A 12,294-nucleotide genomic window follows, 5' to 3' on the forward strand; every position below is an offset into this window, starting at 1 on the left:
TGTACAGGCTATGCATAACAATCTTCTCCTCTGTCATCAATAATTGTAGCTATCCTCAGAGAAGTCACACAGGGGTTGGTGTGTTGAGATGAATACAGGGCTGCTTTATTGCTGTAGAGTTTTATTTAAACGGAAAAGCCTAAAGTGGATGTGGAAAGGCTTTTCTAATCCTGAAGACGGTGTGTTTAGGTTCACTGCAAAACACAACTTCAGATAATTCTGCATTCGTCAAAAAACACAGATAACTTTACAGCAGCAGCAGCCTGTGTGAGGTGCCACATGACCACACGATGGGCGGCAGGTCTGTGCTGTAGCAGACGGGACAACTTCCCTTCTTAACAACATGTAGCTCACATTCCTGGGATTCCTACTCCGAGCTCCCTTTACATAGGGGACCTACCTATGTTTTTAAAAGCTTAAACTACCAATCACCCTGTATGTGCTTGCTGCATTACCCATAAAAATTAATGTAATCTCACTAGCCACAGATGTTAGGTTTTGAATATCTGCCATTTTCCTGCTCGTTTTATTTTATTTTTTTTCAGCTGAGGCCTCGGAGAAAAATATAAGTGCAGGGTGATGCAAGGAGCTGTCAGGAATTCAAAAGGAGAAATTTCATCCTATATCTGATAGAAATGGAAATGGACTATCCCTGCAGTGACAAGGAACGCTTACATTTTGTATATAAGTGTGATCTTGTGATTATTTCTTCTGTTAGAACACATTTTATAAATGTTAAATATGGTAAATACAATGACTATTAAAGTTTAGATAAAAACCAGTGCCTCTTAAATCCCATTTCACTGTATGCCGTCTTTTTATTCCCCTACAAACCACACCGTTGAATAGCAATTCAGACTCTGGCCATTTTTATTTCCTTTTGAATGACCTTTAAGGTTGCATAAAGACATCTCGAAGGCTAGCTCCTACAAGATGAGAGCAGGATTATTGATAGAGATGGTAAAAAATGTGTTATTCTGCTTGTTAAAAGGTGAATTGTTTGGGGGTTTTTTTGATGGTTTAATTTTTTTTAATTTTTTTACTGCTTTCTGGAGGACTTAAAACAACCTTGTCCTCACACGACAGGAGAAAGTCCTGGGATTGAACATAAAATAAAGTACAAAATAATGGCTTACAATTAACTCGCAGCTGCTCTGTAGTTATGCGGTTTTACAGCATGCCTCGGGGCAGTACATATAGACCCTTGAAATAACTAAAGCTGTAATTAAGGTTGCGACGTTTTCCCTGTTTTTACCCAACCCAGACATCAGGAATACCCAAGTTCTAACGTGGGCAGCAATATTGCTGAGAAAATGTTGCTTATTTCTGTGAGATTAAAACAGTCTTCTTCGTATTAGAAATGTGATTTCTACACGTTCAATCCTCTGCTTGTAGCGACCAGTAGCCATTACTGGTCTGGGACCTGCGCTGCTGACAGCAAACGCGTTCTTCTGCTGACACCTAAAGGACAAAAAGGATTCTGTTCCTGCATTGCCAACCATGTTATATCACAGCAATCCAGACAACAAAAGGACAAAATGTCATATTTAAACATCCTTTATTTAAAAAAACAAAAAACAAATAAAATTACAATTCACAGCTTATTGGTAATTACAGCACACATTTGGATGTGATGAACTTTAAATTGAAACGTATTGCTTTGGTTTTACAAGTACCCACGTGCACTGAACACTGTAAACCAACAGGTTCAATCAGCAATGGAAAATTTTAAAGAAAAAAAGTTTTATTTTAAATAATTTGCTTGATCCAAAGTGAATTTTGTTTCTGTTTGAAAGCACAAGGACAAAGCAGATACTTGATTCCGTCACAAAATAATAAAATAGAAACTGGAGTGTAAATAAAGCTTTAAAAAAAAAAAAAAAAAAAGTTTAAAAATAGAGTGTCTATAAAATATTTATAGATGCGCAGAAAATGTCATGGAAGCCTCTGTTAGTGCTGAAGTGTTTAGAAGATGCATAATTTAGGAGATATGACAGATTGAATAAATTATGGACAAAATACTTAAGAGACTGCGCTCGGCAATGACGGATGTGATAATTAATCTGCCCGCTCCTTTAATTTTGGGCTTCTCGCGTCTGCAGAAGGCAAAGACGACGCAGATCACCACAATAACTTCATATTGTAATCTCAGCACTTTCAGCAATCATTCACAGTGGTCTTTTTTTTTTTTTTTTTTTTGGAAGATTATATTTTCAATTATGCACATTATTAGCATCGTACTCTTCAAAGGATTAAGACGAACATTCATACAAGCTGGTGCACCGTAATGGTAAAAAGAAAGACTCATCTTGAAAAAAGACGCGTCAAGGAAAAAAAAAATGTTCACATGGCAGACAATACAGAAAACACCTTTCAGGACCACCAAAGTGGATGTAGTGTTTCCAACATATACATCAAATCCAATTACAGTTAAATAACAGGACTTGCCTTGATTTTATGTATTTCCAAGTAAACCGGATGATGAAAAGTGTCTAGTGTCAGAGAAAATACATTAAAAGGTCTTGTCATAAGAAATTACAGTGTATTTACTTCGTATCAAACAGAAAGAATGAGTCACGTACAGTATTTTGATATACACACTGCTTTCAAATGAAAAGTCCTCCATCAGACATATTCAGCTGTGTTATCTGTAATATTGCACATTATAATATACTCAACGACATTATGGTGTCCAGTACCGCTACCTCCACCAGAAAAGACCCCCATTGGGCAGCGTTACAACTGGGAGAAAGCAGCCATTTGTGTAACTGAACACACCGCATGGGAGGACAATGATACCAACCAGTGACTTACAATATCTTAACAACACAGTTGAAATTCTTTAAAAAAAGCAAAACAAAAACAGTTTCTTTTGGAGTTCTCAGACTGCCTACACCTGGTGAAATGTCTTCATACATTCTTTATTTCAGCTGTTACTAAACTAATTCAATTCTAATTTAAAAAGTACCGTACATTTCAAAAGGGACTCTTGAAAAATCTGAGCAATCGCTACAAGCATTTAATAATGAGCCCTCGCCCTCATCTACTGCCTCATGCATGCAAGTTTTCTTGGAAAACTTACAAGTAGACAACCTCTGAATAACTTAAAAACACAATGCTGGCCTACATAAAAATAAAGGTTTGTATCTATTATATAAAAGTTCCAGCAGCAATTTCTCAGAAGCTCCATTCCCTGCTTTGAGGCACATGTGCAGCCTGTGGATAGCTGGTGGTCTGACATTTCTGCGATAACCACCGCTGTATCAGGCGTCATGCACAGTGAAAGGTAACACCTCCCATTTATCCAAAGCGTTATTGATTTTATTCATAAATCTAAAAAAAATATATAGATGTACAATACCTCGTGGAGTCATTTTTGTCAAGGCACATATGCAAAGATGCACTTTTGATATTTACTGATTTGAGTATTTATCAAAAGTGCAACACTTCAGTGCCCCCTTGTGAAGGGACACATAGGTTACCAGTAAAAAAAAAAAAAAAAAAAAAAAAAAAAATGTGTGTATATATATATATATAGACAGCTCCGCTTTAAAATACCTTTGATATCGACATTAAATTAAAGGACATTCCCACTGTAAAAGCAACAACATACTAAAAGTTTTTGCAACTTGTTTTGGTTCGTTTAGTTGAGCAGCTGCAGCCAGTACATCAGCTCAATCATGCCTGTTGTATTCAAAATAGTCAAAAGCACAAGCGTTACATCCAAGTGTTGCGAACCAAAATCAAGGTTATAAATCCCACTGAATGCATTGGACGTCTGAATCATAACAATCAAGTCAATACTGCAAAGTTTCTGCCCTCTAGTGGTCAAAGCCTGCTTGACGCAATCATTAAAACTATGTGAAAAGGTTTTATTGGGAGTGTACTGCATTTGTATATCCAAACTGCCCTTAATGCACACAGGAAGACAGAGACAATCACTTGTGTTACCTGACCTGGTGACTAAAAGTCACCTACACCCCTAAGTAGGAGTTGTACTTGGTAAAAAGTTTAAGCGATGGGTGGTGGCACAACGGTTGCCCTCTTCACCCTAAATTCAAGCCTCAAGACTTTTTTAGCGAACGTGCAGGAGCACAGGTTTCACTGCTATTTTTAAGTGCTGTTTCCGTGCTCTTGCTCAAAAAGCAGCATGGCAAGTTGGGAGCGAGAACCGATGCTCTCCAAGTTGCTCTGAACACATCTGTGATAGATGTCCTCACTGAGTCTTGGGTTGCAGACTTCATAACGGTATTGCTGGCGTAACGCTGGCTCTATTGCCCTGAATACGTGCAGACCTGAATACTTTACGAACATTTCGTAGATATCCATGTTCTCTAGAATCTCCTCATTTTCTTGGACGTCCGCCACCATCCGACTGCGCGTCGTCATGTAGTCCGAGTTGTAGAAGCACGTTTCATCAAACGATCTGCGGTCAAAAAGGCCCGCGTCCTTGACCAGATCAAGTGTGTCTGGATGTGGCTGGTTGTGATAAGCCACGTCGGGGTTGAACTCCTGAAAATGAATGGGGAAGAATACTTGCCAATTGTTTATGGCATTCATGCGACAGCGATTCAGAAACTCCGAATTGATGTTTGTGTTGACTTCAGCCAGGAAGAAGAGCGTGTCGACGGGGTGCTTCTTTGAGATGATGTCCATGAATTTGATCTGGGATGGCGTTTCCGTCTTAACACTGATCCACGGGATTTTCACTGCAGGGTATTTGCGTTCATAAACGGTTATGTGAGACTTCACGCTGGCAAATATATCATTCTGGCTAACTTGTTGGGCCTCCACTGGGTCATAAATAAACAAGAAGGTTAGGATTGCATTTTCGCTGGTCTCAAAGGCATTCGAGGCAAAGACTTCAAGAAAGTGATCGACGTAGCTCCGGTCCTGCAGAGTAAGTGGTATAATAATGTGGACCCTTGTAGCTTCAGTGACATATGGCATGGGAATGATCTCTATCTGGCTCAAAGGTCGCACCAGATGAACCCTCTTTGTGATGGAGCGGCTGTGACCTTTCTGATTAACAGCCTCCAGCTGAAGGTCTAAGGTGTACTCCATCCCCCTAATGGGGTCAAAGCGTCTGTAGCCATTAATCAGTTGCTGCTTCTTTAAGTGTATAGTGGGCATGTACTTCTTGTTCAGCTCTCCTATGGCGGTGTCAATGACATCCGCCACGTCCATGCGGTCAATGCCGCGCAACTCGCACTTGGGTGAGCCATCGATGCACGAATAAATCTCCTCCTCTGTGAAGTATTCCCATTTCAGAACTTCAAACCGAGACTTTGGTTCAAAAGGAGGATTGATCCCCACTGGCCACTGGGCGCTTCGGTTCCCCTCAAAAGCAACAACACTCACATTCTTTATTTCTGCCTGTGGAAACACAATAAGTGTTAAAATAGACACATTTAACCCAGCTCGTACTACACTGAAATTGTGGTATTTTGTGCCAACAATGGAGGCGAGCAGGCAGGTTTTTATTTGTGACTGATCCATGGGTGATTTGCGACACTTGAAAATCAGCTTACCTGCAGCTTAGCAATCTCATCATAAGTCTTCTGGAGTTCAATCTCAGTGAAGAATCTGTGCAGGCGGTACATCTGCTCCGGGTCAGACACTGGATGGACGGTCAGGGCTTTCTTAAACTCTTCACTCTGTTCTTTGCTTGGATCAGAGTTTTTTGCCAACTCGTAATGGTGGTAGTGAAGTCCCTGAAAGGAATCACACAGGTCCTTTCATGAGGTGCGACGACACAAACACGCCTATTGTTATTCCAAGCTGTCAGCTGTTATGCAGCGCTGCTTTCATTCAAACAAACATTACATGCCATCCAGGCAGCATCTTGTGCTCGTCTCTGCTGCAAGGCTGACCATAATTGCACAGTGAACTGTAGACAGATTCTTTTTTTTTTTGGGTTTAAATAAAACAAGACGGTTTATAACTGGAGATTTTTACAGTTAGACTTTTGGTCATTTTTAGGGATGTGTTTATTTTGGGCACTCTTAACAGTGTCTCTCACTTTAGTAACAGGCTTGAAGGAAAAAAGAAAAAAAAAAAGCAGGAAACTAACAGAAGTGACTGACACAGGCGGCAGAATCCCACTTACAGACATGGTCACTTAAGCTGAAAACAAAGTAACCACCTAAGGAGCTTGAGTGATTAAAAAAAGTGAACCCAATCTGATCAAGCTATTAAAAGAACAAAGAACAGAGACAATGCTTAACTGAGCAGTGAAGCAATTCTGTTGGAAATGTTTGCCAACTTACACCCTGTAGTTGAAGACTTAGTGAAGCCTAATTGTCACCAGTGTTCTCTTTCTTAGCAGAAAAAAAATGCCTGGGTCTGTGTTCAAGCTATTTTCTTTAGCCATTTGAGGCCTTTTAGCTTGCCTCTGTTTCTCCCCTTATCTTGGGGGTGTGGGAGTGTGAGGGGACTCTGGTGGAGCTATTCTGGCTCAGGGCACTTAAGATAGCCAAGTTATTCACTCTCAGCTATGGTACAAGATGGTTTCCTGCTTTGGGGGAAGACCAAGTAAGGGTAAATAGAAGCTAAAAAGATTTTTACATGTATGGAAAATAATACAAACAAAACCAAAACTTTAGTATGGGTGAAGCAGACTTCCTGAATGACACAACCAATCGCCTAAAGGGTGGTCAGACAGAGCTTGTTTGACCTTAAATGTTAATGACATTACAGGAGCAGAGCATGTTGACCCACAGGGGATTTTCACGCCATTGAATCTAAGCTGAACTGTGAGCTGTGCTTTCTTTGCCTGTTTGCTTATTCCACAGTGCTGCTGGAGATGCAAAAAATGCAAGGCTAAAGGGTATTAGCAAACCACTCTGTAACACAAATACCATCTCTGTACTTGCATGGTAATTACAGTTTTATATAGCTAGCTGTCCGTCAGCTTTAAGTGCTTTCCCAGAGGCAAAGCACGATTTGTACTGTGAGGGCTAAACTAAAAAAAAACTAAAAAGTTTTTTAAAATAACTGCTATGACCTATCACATGGCTGTTCTGAATGAAAGACTTTGTGCAAGTCTTCTTTATGGTTTGATACACAAATAAATGCACTATTAAAAAGGTGTTTGGTCTTTCAAAGACTGTATAAAAGTTTCTGTGTCCCAAACGTAGATTTAAGTGCTTTAAGACTGCATTACTTCTGAAAGCCAGCAGACAGCGACTTTTCTGGCTGTCAGTATGTCCTATTGCATAGAAGTCTATAGGGTCATAGGATTCTAAATCCACTTCTCAACCTACCTCATATTCGCCAACGCAGTTTATGCTGGTGTAATCAATGATGCATCGTCCAAGCCACTCATCAGGCCGGGCGCTCAGGATGTCGTTCCTACAATTTTCCAGGAAGGGCTGGAGTCGTAGCAGCAAGCTACGTGACAGCAGGTACCCAAACCCTCCATAGCAGTACCTCCCTTCCATCACCCCACCTATGAACTCCTCAGGCCTGCCCATGTAAAGTTCTCGATCCATACTCAAGTGCTCCACCAGTGCTTTGATCCGGTCGGCTTCAGTGTAGGCGTCATCTTGGACAAAGTAGAACCAGTCGTATTCATTGATGTAATGGTCGAAAATGTATTTGATGGTCTGGAACATGTTCCATATCAGCCTCTCGTCTCCATGAGAAACCACAAACATGCCGTGAGGGATTTTGCGGCTGCGCGAACCAGTAAAGAAGATCACAGCGTCCAGATGATGGCTGATGGTTCGATTCACAGCTACACCTAAGGTGTTAATGGTGTTTTTGGAGGTCATGACCCCGACGAACAGACGCTCCCGCATCCCCAACTCCGTGCTGATGTACTTGGCCCTGAAAGAGATGTCAAACGGTGACTGAGTGGATGCTGCTTTGAATGAAAACTGCCAACAAAAGAACTAATGATCTAAATAGATCTTATATCATAATATATTATTTCGCATATGTAAAGTACTGTGTAAGGTGTGTAATGACTCTTTGGGAATCACCTTGTTGTTCTTTTTTTTTTTTTTTTTTTAATAAATTCAACTAAACAAATTTGGTGTCTAAAGATATCATTTAAAATTGGTTATGCGCCAAGTTGTCTGTTATGTGCCGGCACAAGACTGGTTTTGGTGTCTTTTATTCTTGAATGAATGAATGAATGCCATAGGTCAGTGTCAAGTGGCTTAACAAACAAAAATAACATTGCTCTGAAAAATGCTCAAGTACAAAGATCAGATTGACTGCTCGTTAATTCACATTCAATGTTCAAATAAAACATTTAAAAGACCTTCAGAACGCCTGGAGAACTATTGCTCAAAATCACTTTAAAAAAAAAAAAGTCAAGAATGTCAGACTCCTTTGAAGTAAAGCAAACTATTGAGGTGTGGCTCAAAAACTGTTGTAGAGTCTTGTAATTTATTGTTCAGCTCATTAAACATCTAGAAATTATTAAATCATTACAGAAAACAAGGACTAAACAGACATGATGTAGTGACCTATAGTGGTGGATTGTAAGTCTCAAAAGAGAATCACACTGGACTGCCTGATGACTTTACAGCATTTCTGACTAATTTTTTTTTTTTCCTTCCCCTTTCAAATCTGCAAGAAGATCCTCTAAACATCAGTGTCCATTCAGGCTTTCGCAATATTTCCATCTTAACAGAAAACACCAAAACCGAGTTTGTTGATTAGATGATTTAAATATCTTGACACACAAGTAACAACTAATGTTCTTCGGAAAAGTAAACATGTAAGAACTTGCATTGGGTTTCATCATTTACCACAACGCCAAACTGATTTTCATTTCCTTGTTATGCTCCACATAGCATTAATAATGGCCTGTTGTTAGAGCTGCAACTGTTGGTCAATAGATCACTCAAGACAGTGGAACAAATTTTAAACAACATTTTCCCCCCCAAGAGAATTTGCAGCTGTTCTCTTCACATGTGTGGTCCCACATTAAATATTTGCATTTTGAACTCTCGGTTGGACAAACAGTATATGTGAGAACATCTACATGAGCTCTGGATATCTGTAGGGTGACCTGGGTCTGTACCGTGAAGCGAGTTCAAAATCCCCAGGGTATCTTTCTGTTATCTGGACTAATTTAACATAACACTGGTGATTGAGATAAGCAGTCACACAAAGCTGGTTATCAACTCACTAAGTTAACCCAGAGTTTCCTAATCTAGATATCAGCGTGTTCACATGAAAAAGGGGGTTTTGGCAACATCTGACCTGTCACACTGAATATTTTACTGGAAGCTGATTTCGCAAAGAAAGAGTAAACTATGGTATTAGAAAAATATGAATAGCTTACACAGATATAATGGAATGAACAGCTGCTGCAGTGTGAGAGGAAAAGGACCGTGCAGTAGTTTAGTGTTATAAGTGATGCATGATTTCATTAAATGTTTTGGTCCGTGAGACTGGAAGAGAGCTACTATATTAACAAAGTTAAGCCTGTTTAAAGACTGAAAGAAAAGCTGGCAACAATACAAGTTGTGTGAGTTAACAGACTATATCATTAAGGATTTTGTTTTTATTCTTTCAGCTCCAGCTTGATAACAGTAAAGAACTGATACAAAAAACAGATTTCAAATGTAGGTTTTGTCTAAATGCAATTGATAGAGAGTCCATAAGTACAAACAGGTTTCCCGATTTTTGTATTCATGTTTGCAGAACAACAAAACTGTTGTAAAATCGTTTGCACCCAACAGAGAAAACATGGCAAGGACAACTGAACCTAGAAGTTTTCTTACTGACTCTTCGGGAAAACAAAGTCAAACTGAAGCCATTAAAAAAAAAACAACTTTATAACTTTATACCCTCCTGTTATCAAGGTTAGACATCTTCCAAGAAGGCTGGCGCTATTTTCAGAAAACCTGATTGGTCAGGAGGTGGCGACTTTGTACTTGCTGATCTTTAATGTGCAAGGTTCACAGCTTAAGTTACCATAGCAATGAACCTTGGTAAAAAGTGAACCACCTTAATAGTACAGACAAACCTGGGTTAACACCAAAGTTACCTTGATAAGTCAAAATCCTGCTTGGTAGTACAGTCCTCAGGAGTCTCACACCCTACTCTACATTATAAGACAGTGGTTCACATCTTAATTGGCTCAAGTTTACAAAAGTTAGGATGCAACTGAAAACTGAGGATTACCAGACGGAACAGAGTCTGTAATAACAATGGCTATAAAAGACAGTATCAACCTGATCTGGGAAAGCCTACTTCCTTTAGCCCCACATTTAGCTTCATTGGGATTAGGGTTAGGCATAATTCATAAGAACAATTATAAGATGCACCACCCTTTACTGAACAAACCAACGTTTGGCATAAGCTGCCTCTGAAACCTCGGCAATTGCACGTTTGCATCTGTAGCCTCAGCAGAACTTCTTTACGAGGAAAGACCCTTTCTTGGAATTGAACTGAAATTCAGCCACTGTGGGTGCAGAGGCCAGCACTTAAATAAGATCTTTACTCAGAGAGGGAAAAAAATGCAAGTTTGGAGGCATACTGTAGCACAGAAAAAAAAACTAGCTCTACTCTGGCCAGGGTTACACTGGAAAACAGCAGAGGAAGTGGTGCAGACTTCACGTTGTGTCCAAATTTCTGTGGATATGTGATCTGGTAGAAGGAAACAGGCTCTGAATCAGCTGTGGCTACCACTGGCTGTGTCTTATTAGCTTCAATGATGAGGATACTCAATTATAATCGTATAGCTACATGAGAATTAGTGACTGAATGTGTAAAAAAAAAAAAAAAAAAGTCTTTGAATGCAATTTTCTCAGCTCCCTCACTAATTAACACTCTTTGCAAACTCCTGTAATCACATTTCTCCATTGAAGTAACTGTTAAACCTGCAATTTCAGCAGCTTTTCTGCCTCTTAATCATGTTTGGCGTGCATCTACAGATGTGCACGTCTCTTGTGAGGCATCTTGTCCTCACTTTACTTGAGCCTGTAAACTTGCGCCAACCAAACCTAGATCTTTGTCTCCACTTATGGGACACAGGAACAATGGTGTGCACAGAAAGTAGGACACCTGGCCACGTTACCCGCGCAGGCGTTATGATGTGAAGTCACACAATGAGTGATTTCAACATCATCATAATCATGACCATCAGAGACCAGTCATCATTAGAGGGGATGATCTACACAGCGGCCTGCTGTGCTGTAGTGTATAGCAACGTGACCTGGATTGAGTATCAGCCACATGCTGTCAGGCTGTGCTCTCCCAGTCAAAGTGAACCAACAAACACAAGTTACCTGAAAACTTTCTTTGGGGCGCTCGGCTGGATCTGTTTGTACGGAACTATTCTTGGTTGAAAATCCTCTTCGGACGTCACATCGTTGACAGCAGAAATAGAGTTGGGCTTTCGGGCTCCTTTGAGCAGTCCATCCTTACCTAAAGACACAGCCTCCCCTTCCTTACTGTTCGGAGAACACGCGTCTTCCGACCAGCTCACGCTCAGTAAACTCAGCGTGAAGCCTAAAGAAATACCGATCACCACCGGGCCGAGCGACCGCAGCACAGAAATTAACAACGAAAATCTCATCTTGAGCGTCGGATCTCTCTGTCCGGCAGTCCCGCTTCGGTCGCTTTCAAGGCGTCCAAACAGGCCTCTGGACTGGGACAGCTCGACTCTACATCGAAGTGGAGCATCCAGAGACAACTTGAGGAAAAGATGCAGCTTCTTCCTTTAATTTTACGCAGGACTCTTACGTGTCAGTCTAGCTCATGCTTGGCTCCGCCCCCTCCTGCTTGGCGTGTCACAGGCGGGACTACTTGCACATTTATGTGTGTGTGTGCGTGCTGAGCGGGGCGGAGGGATATTGGCCAATCGTATTTATCGATTCGTGTTTTGGGACACGGATTTCCCCCGCTTGTTTTAGTGTCTCTGAACACAATTTTAATCTCCGTGCCCATGAGCGCCAAATAGATATTTTCCACTTCTAAATAATGACACCCACTCCTGATATCCGATTACGAGTTCGCCTTGGGAAGGTGGGAACGACGCCTCCTCCTTGGCTACATGTTAAACACCAAAGAAACTAAATTAAATTAAAGTTTAGGATTAAAGCTATTTTTATTTTTAAGAACTGGGTATCCTTTTGGTGGTTGCCAGGGTGACCCTTCTCCAGGTAAAGACTCTAGATAACCTGCTACAGGGGCTGCAGACAGGAAACATGCTGAAATAGGGCCATTTGTGTTCAGGTGCACGTACAGATTTTCTTTTGGGGGGGGGGGGTAGATCACCTTTCATGGCCTTGGACATCCAGCATGACACGATGAGTTACGACTGACGAC

General features: G+C 40.7%; 1 protein-coding gene across 1 annotated transcript; it reads right to left on the reverse strand.

Moving 5' to 3' along the window:
- Positions 1–1,007: 1,007 nt before the first annotated feature.
- chpfa (chondroitin polymerizing factor a) lies at positions 1,008–11,733 on the reverse strand. Its single transcript, XM_040028247.1, has 4 exons — positions 11,253–11,733; positions 7,266–7,830; positions 5,532–5,714; positions 1,008–5,376 (listed from the first exon to the last, which is right to left on the reverse strand). Exons 1-4 carry the CDS (start codon positions 11,540–11,542, stop codon positions 4,114–4,116), a joined length of 2,301 nt encoding a protein of 766 aa, XP_039884181.1. The 5' UTR covers positions 11,543–11,733; the 3' UTR covers positions 1,008–4,113.
- Between the last annotated feature and the right edge of the window lie 561 nt (positions 11,734–12,294).

Source organism: Simochromis diagramma, unplaced genomic scaffold (genome assembly GCF_900408965.1).
Source record: "Simochromis diagramma unplaced genomic scaffold, fSimDia1.1 OVJJ01000343.1, whole genome shotgun sequence".
Classification (NCBI taxonomy): Eukaryota; Metazoa; Chordata; class Actinopteri; order Cichliformes; family Cichlidae; genus Simochromis; species Simochromis diagramma.

Bases quoted from the DNA above. Each gene is read 5' to 3' on its own strand.
- chpfa (XM_040028247.1), bottom strand. From the start codon at position 11,542: ATGAGATTTTCGTTGTTAATTTCTGTGCTGCGGTCGCTCGGCCCGGTG. The intron at 7,831-11,252 runs GTAACTTGTGTT...CATCTCTTTCAG, and splicing joins GCCCCAAAGAAAGTTTTCAG to GGCCAAGTACATCAGCACGG. The intron at 5,715-7,265 runs GTAGGTTGAGAA...GATTCCTTTCAG, and splicing joins ACTGCGTTGGCGAATATGAG to GGACTTCACTACCACCATTA.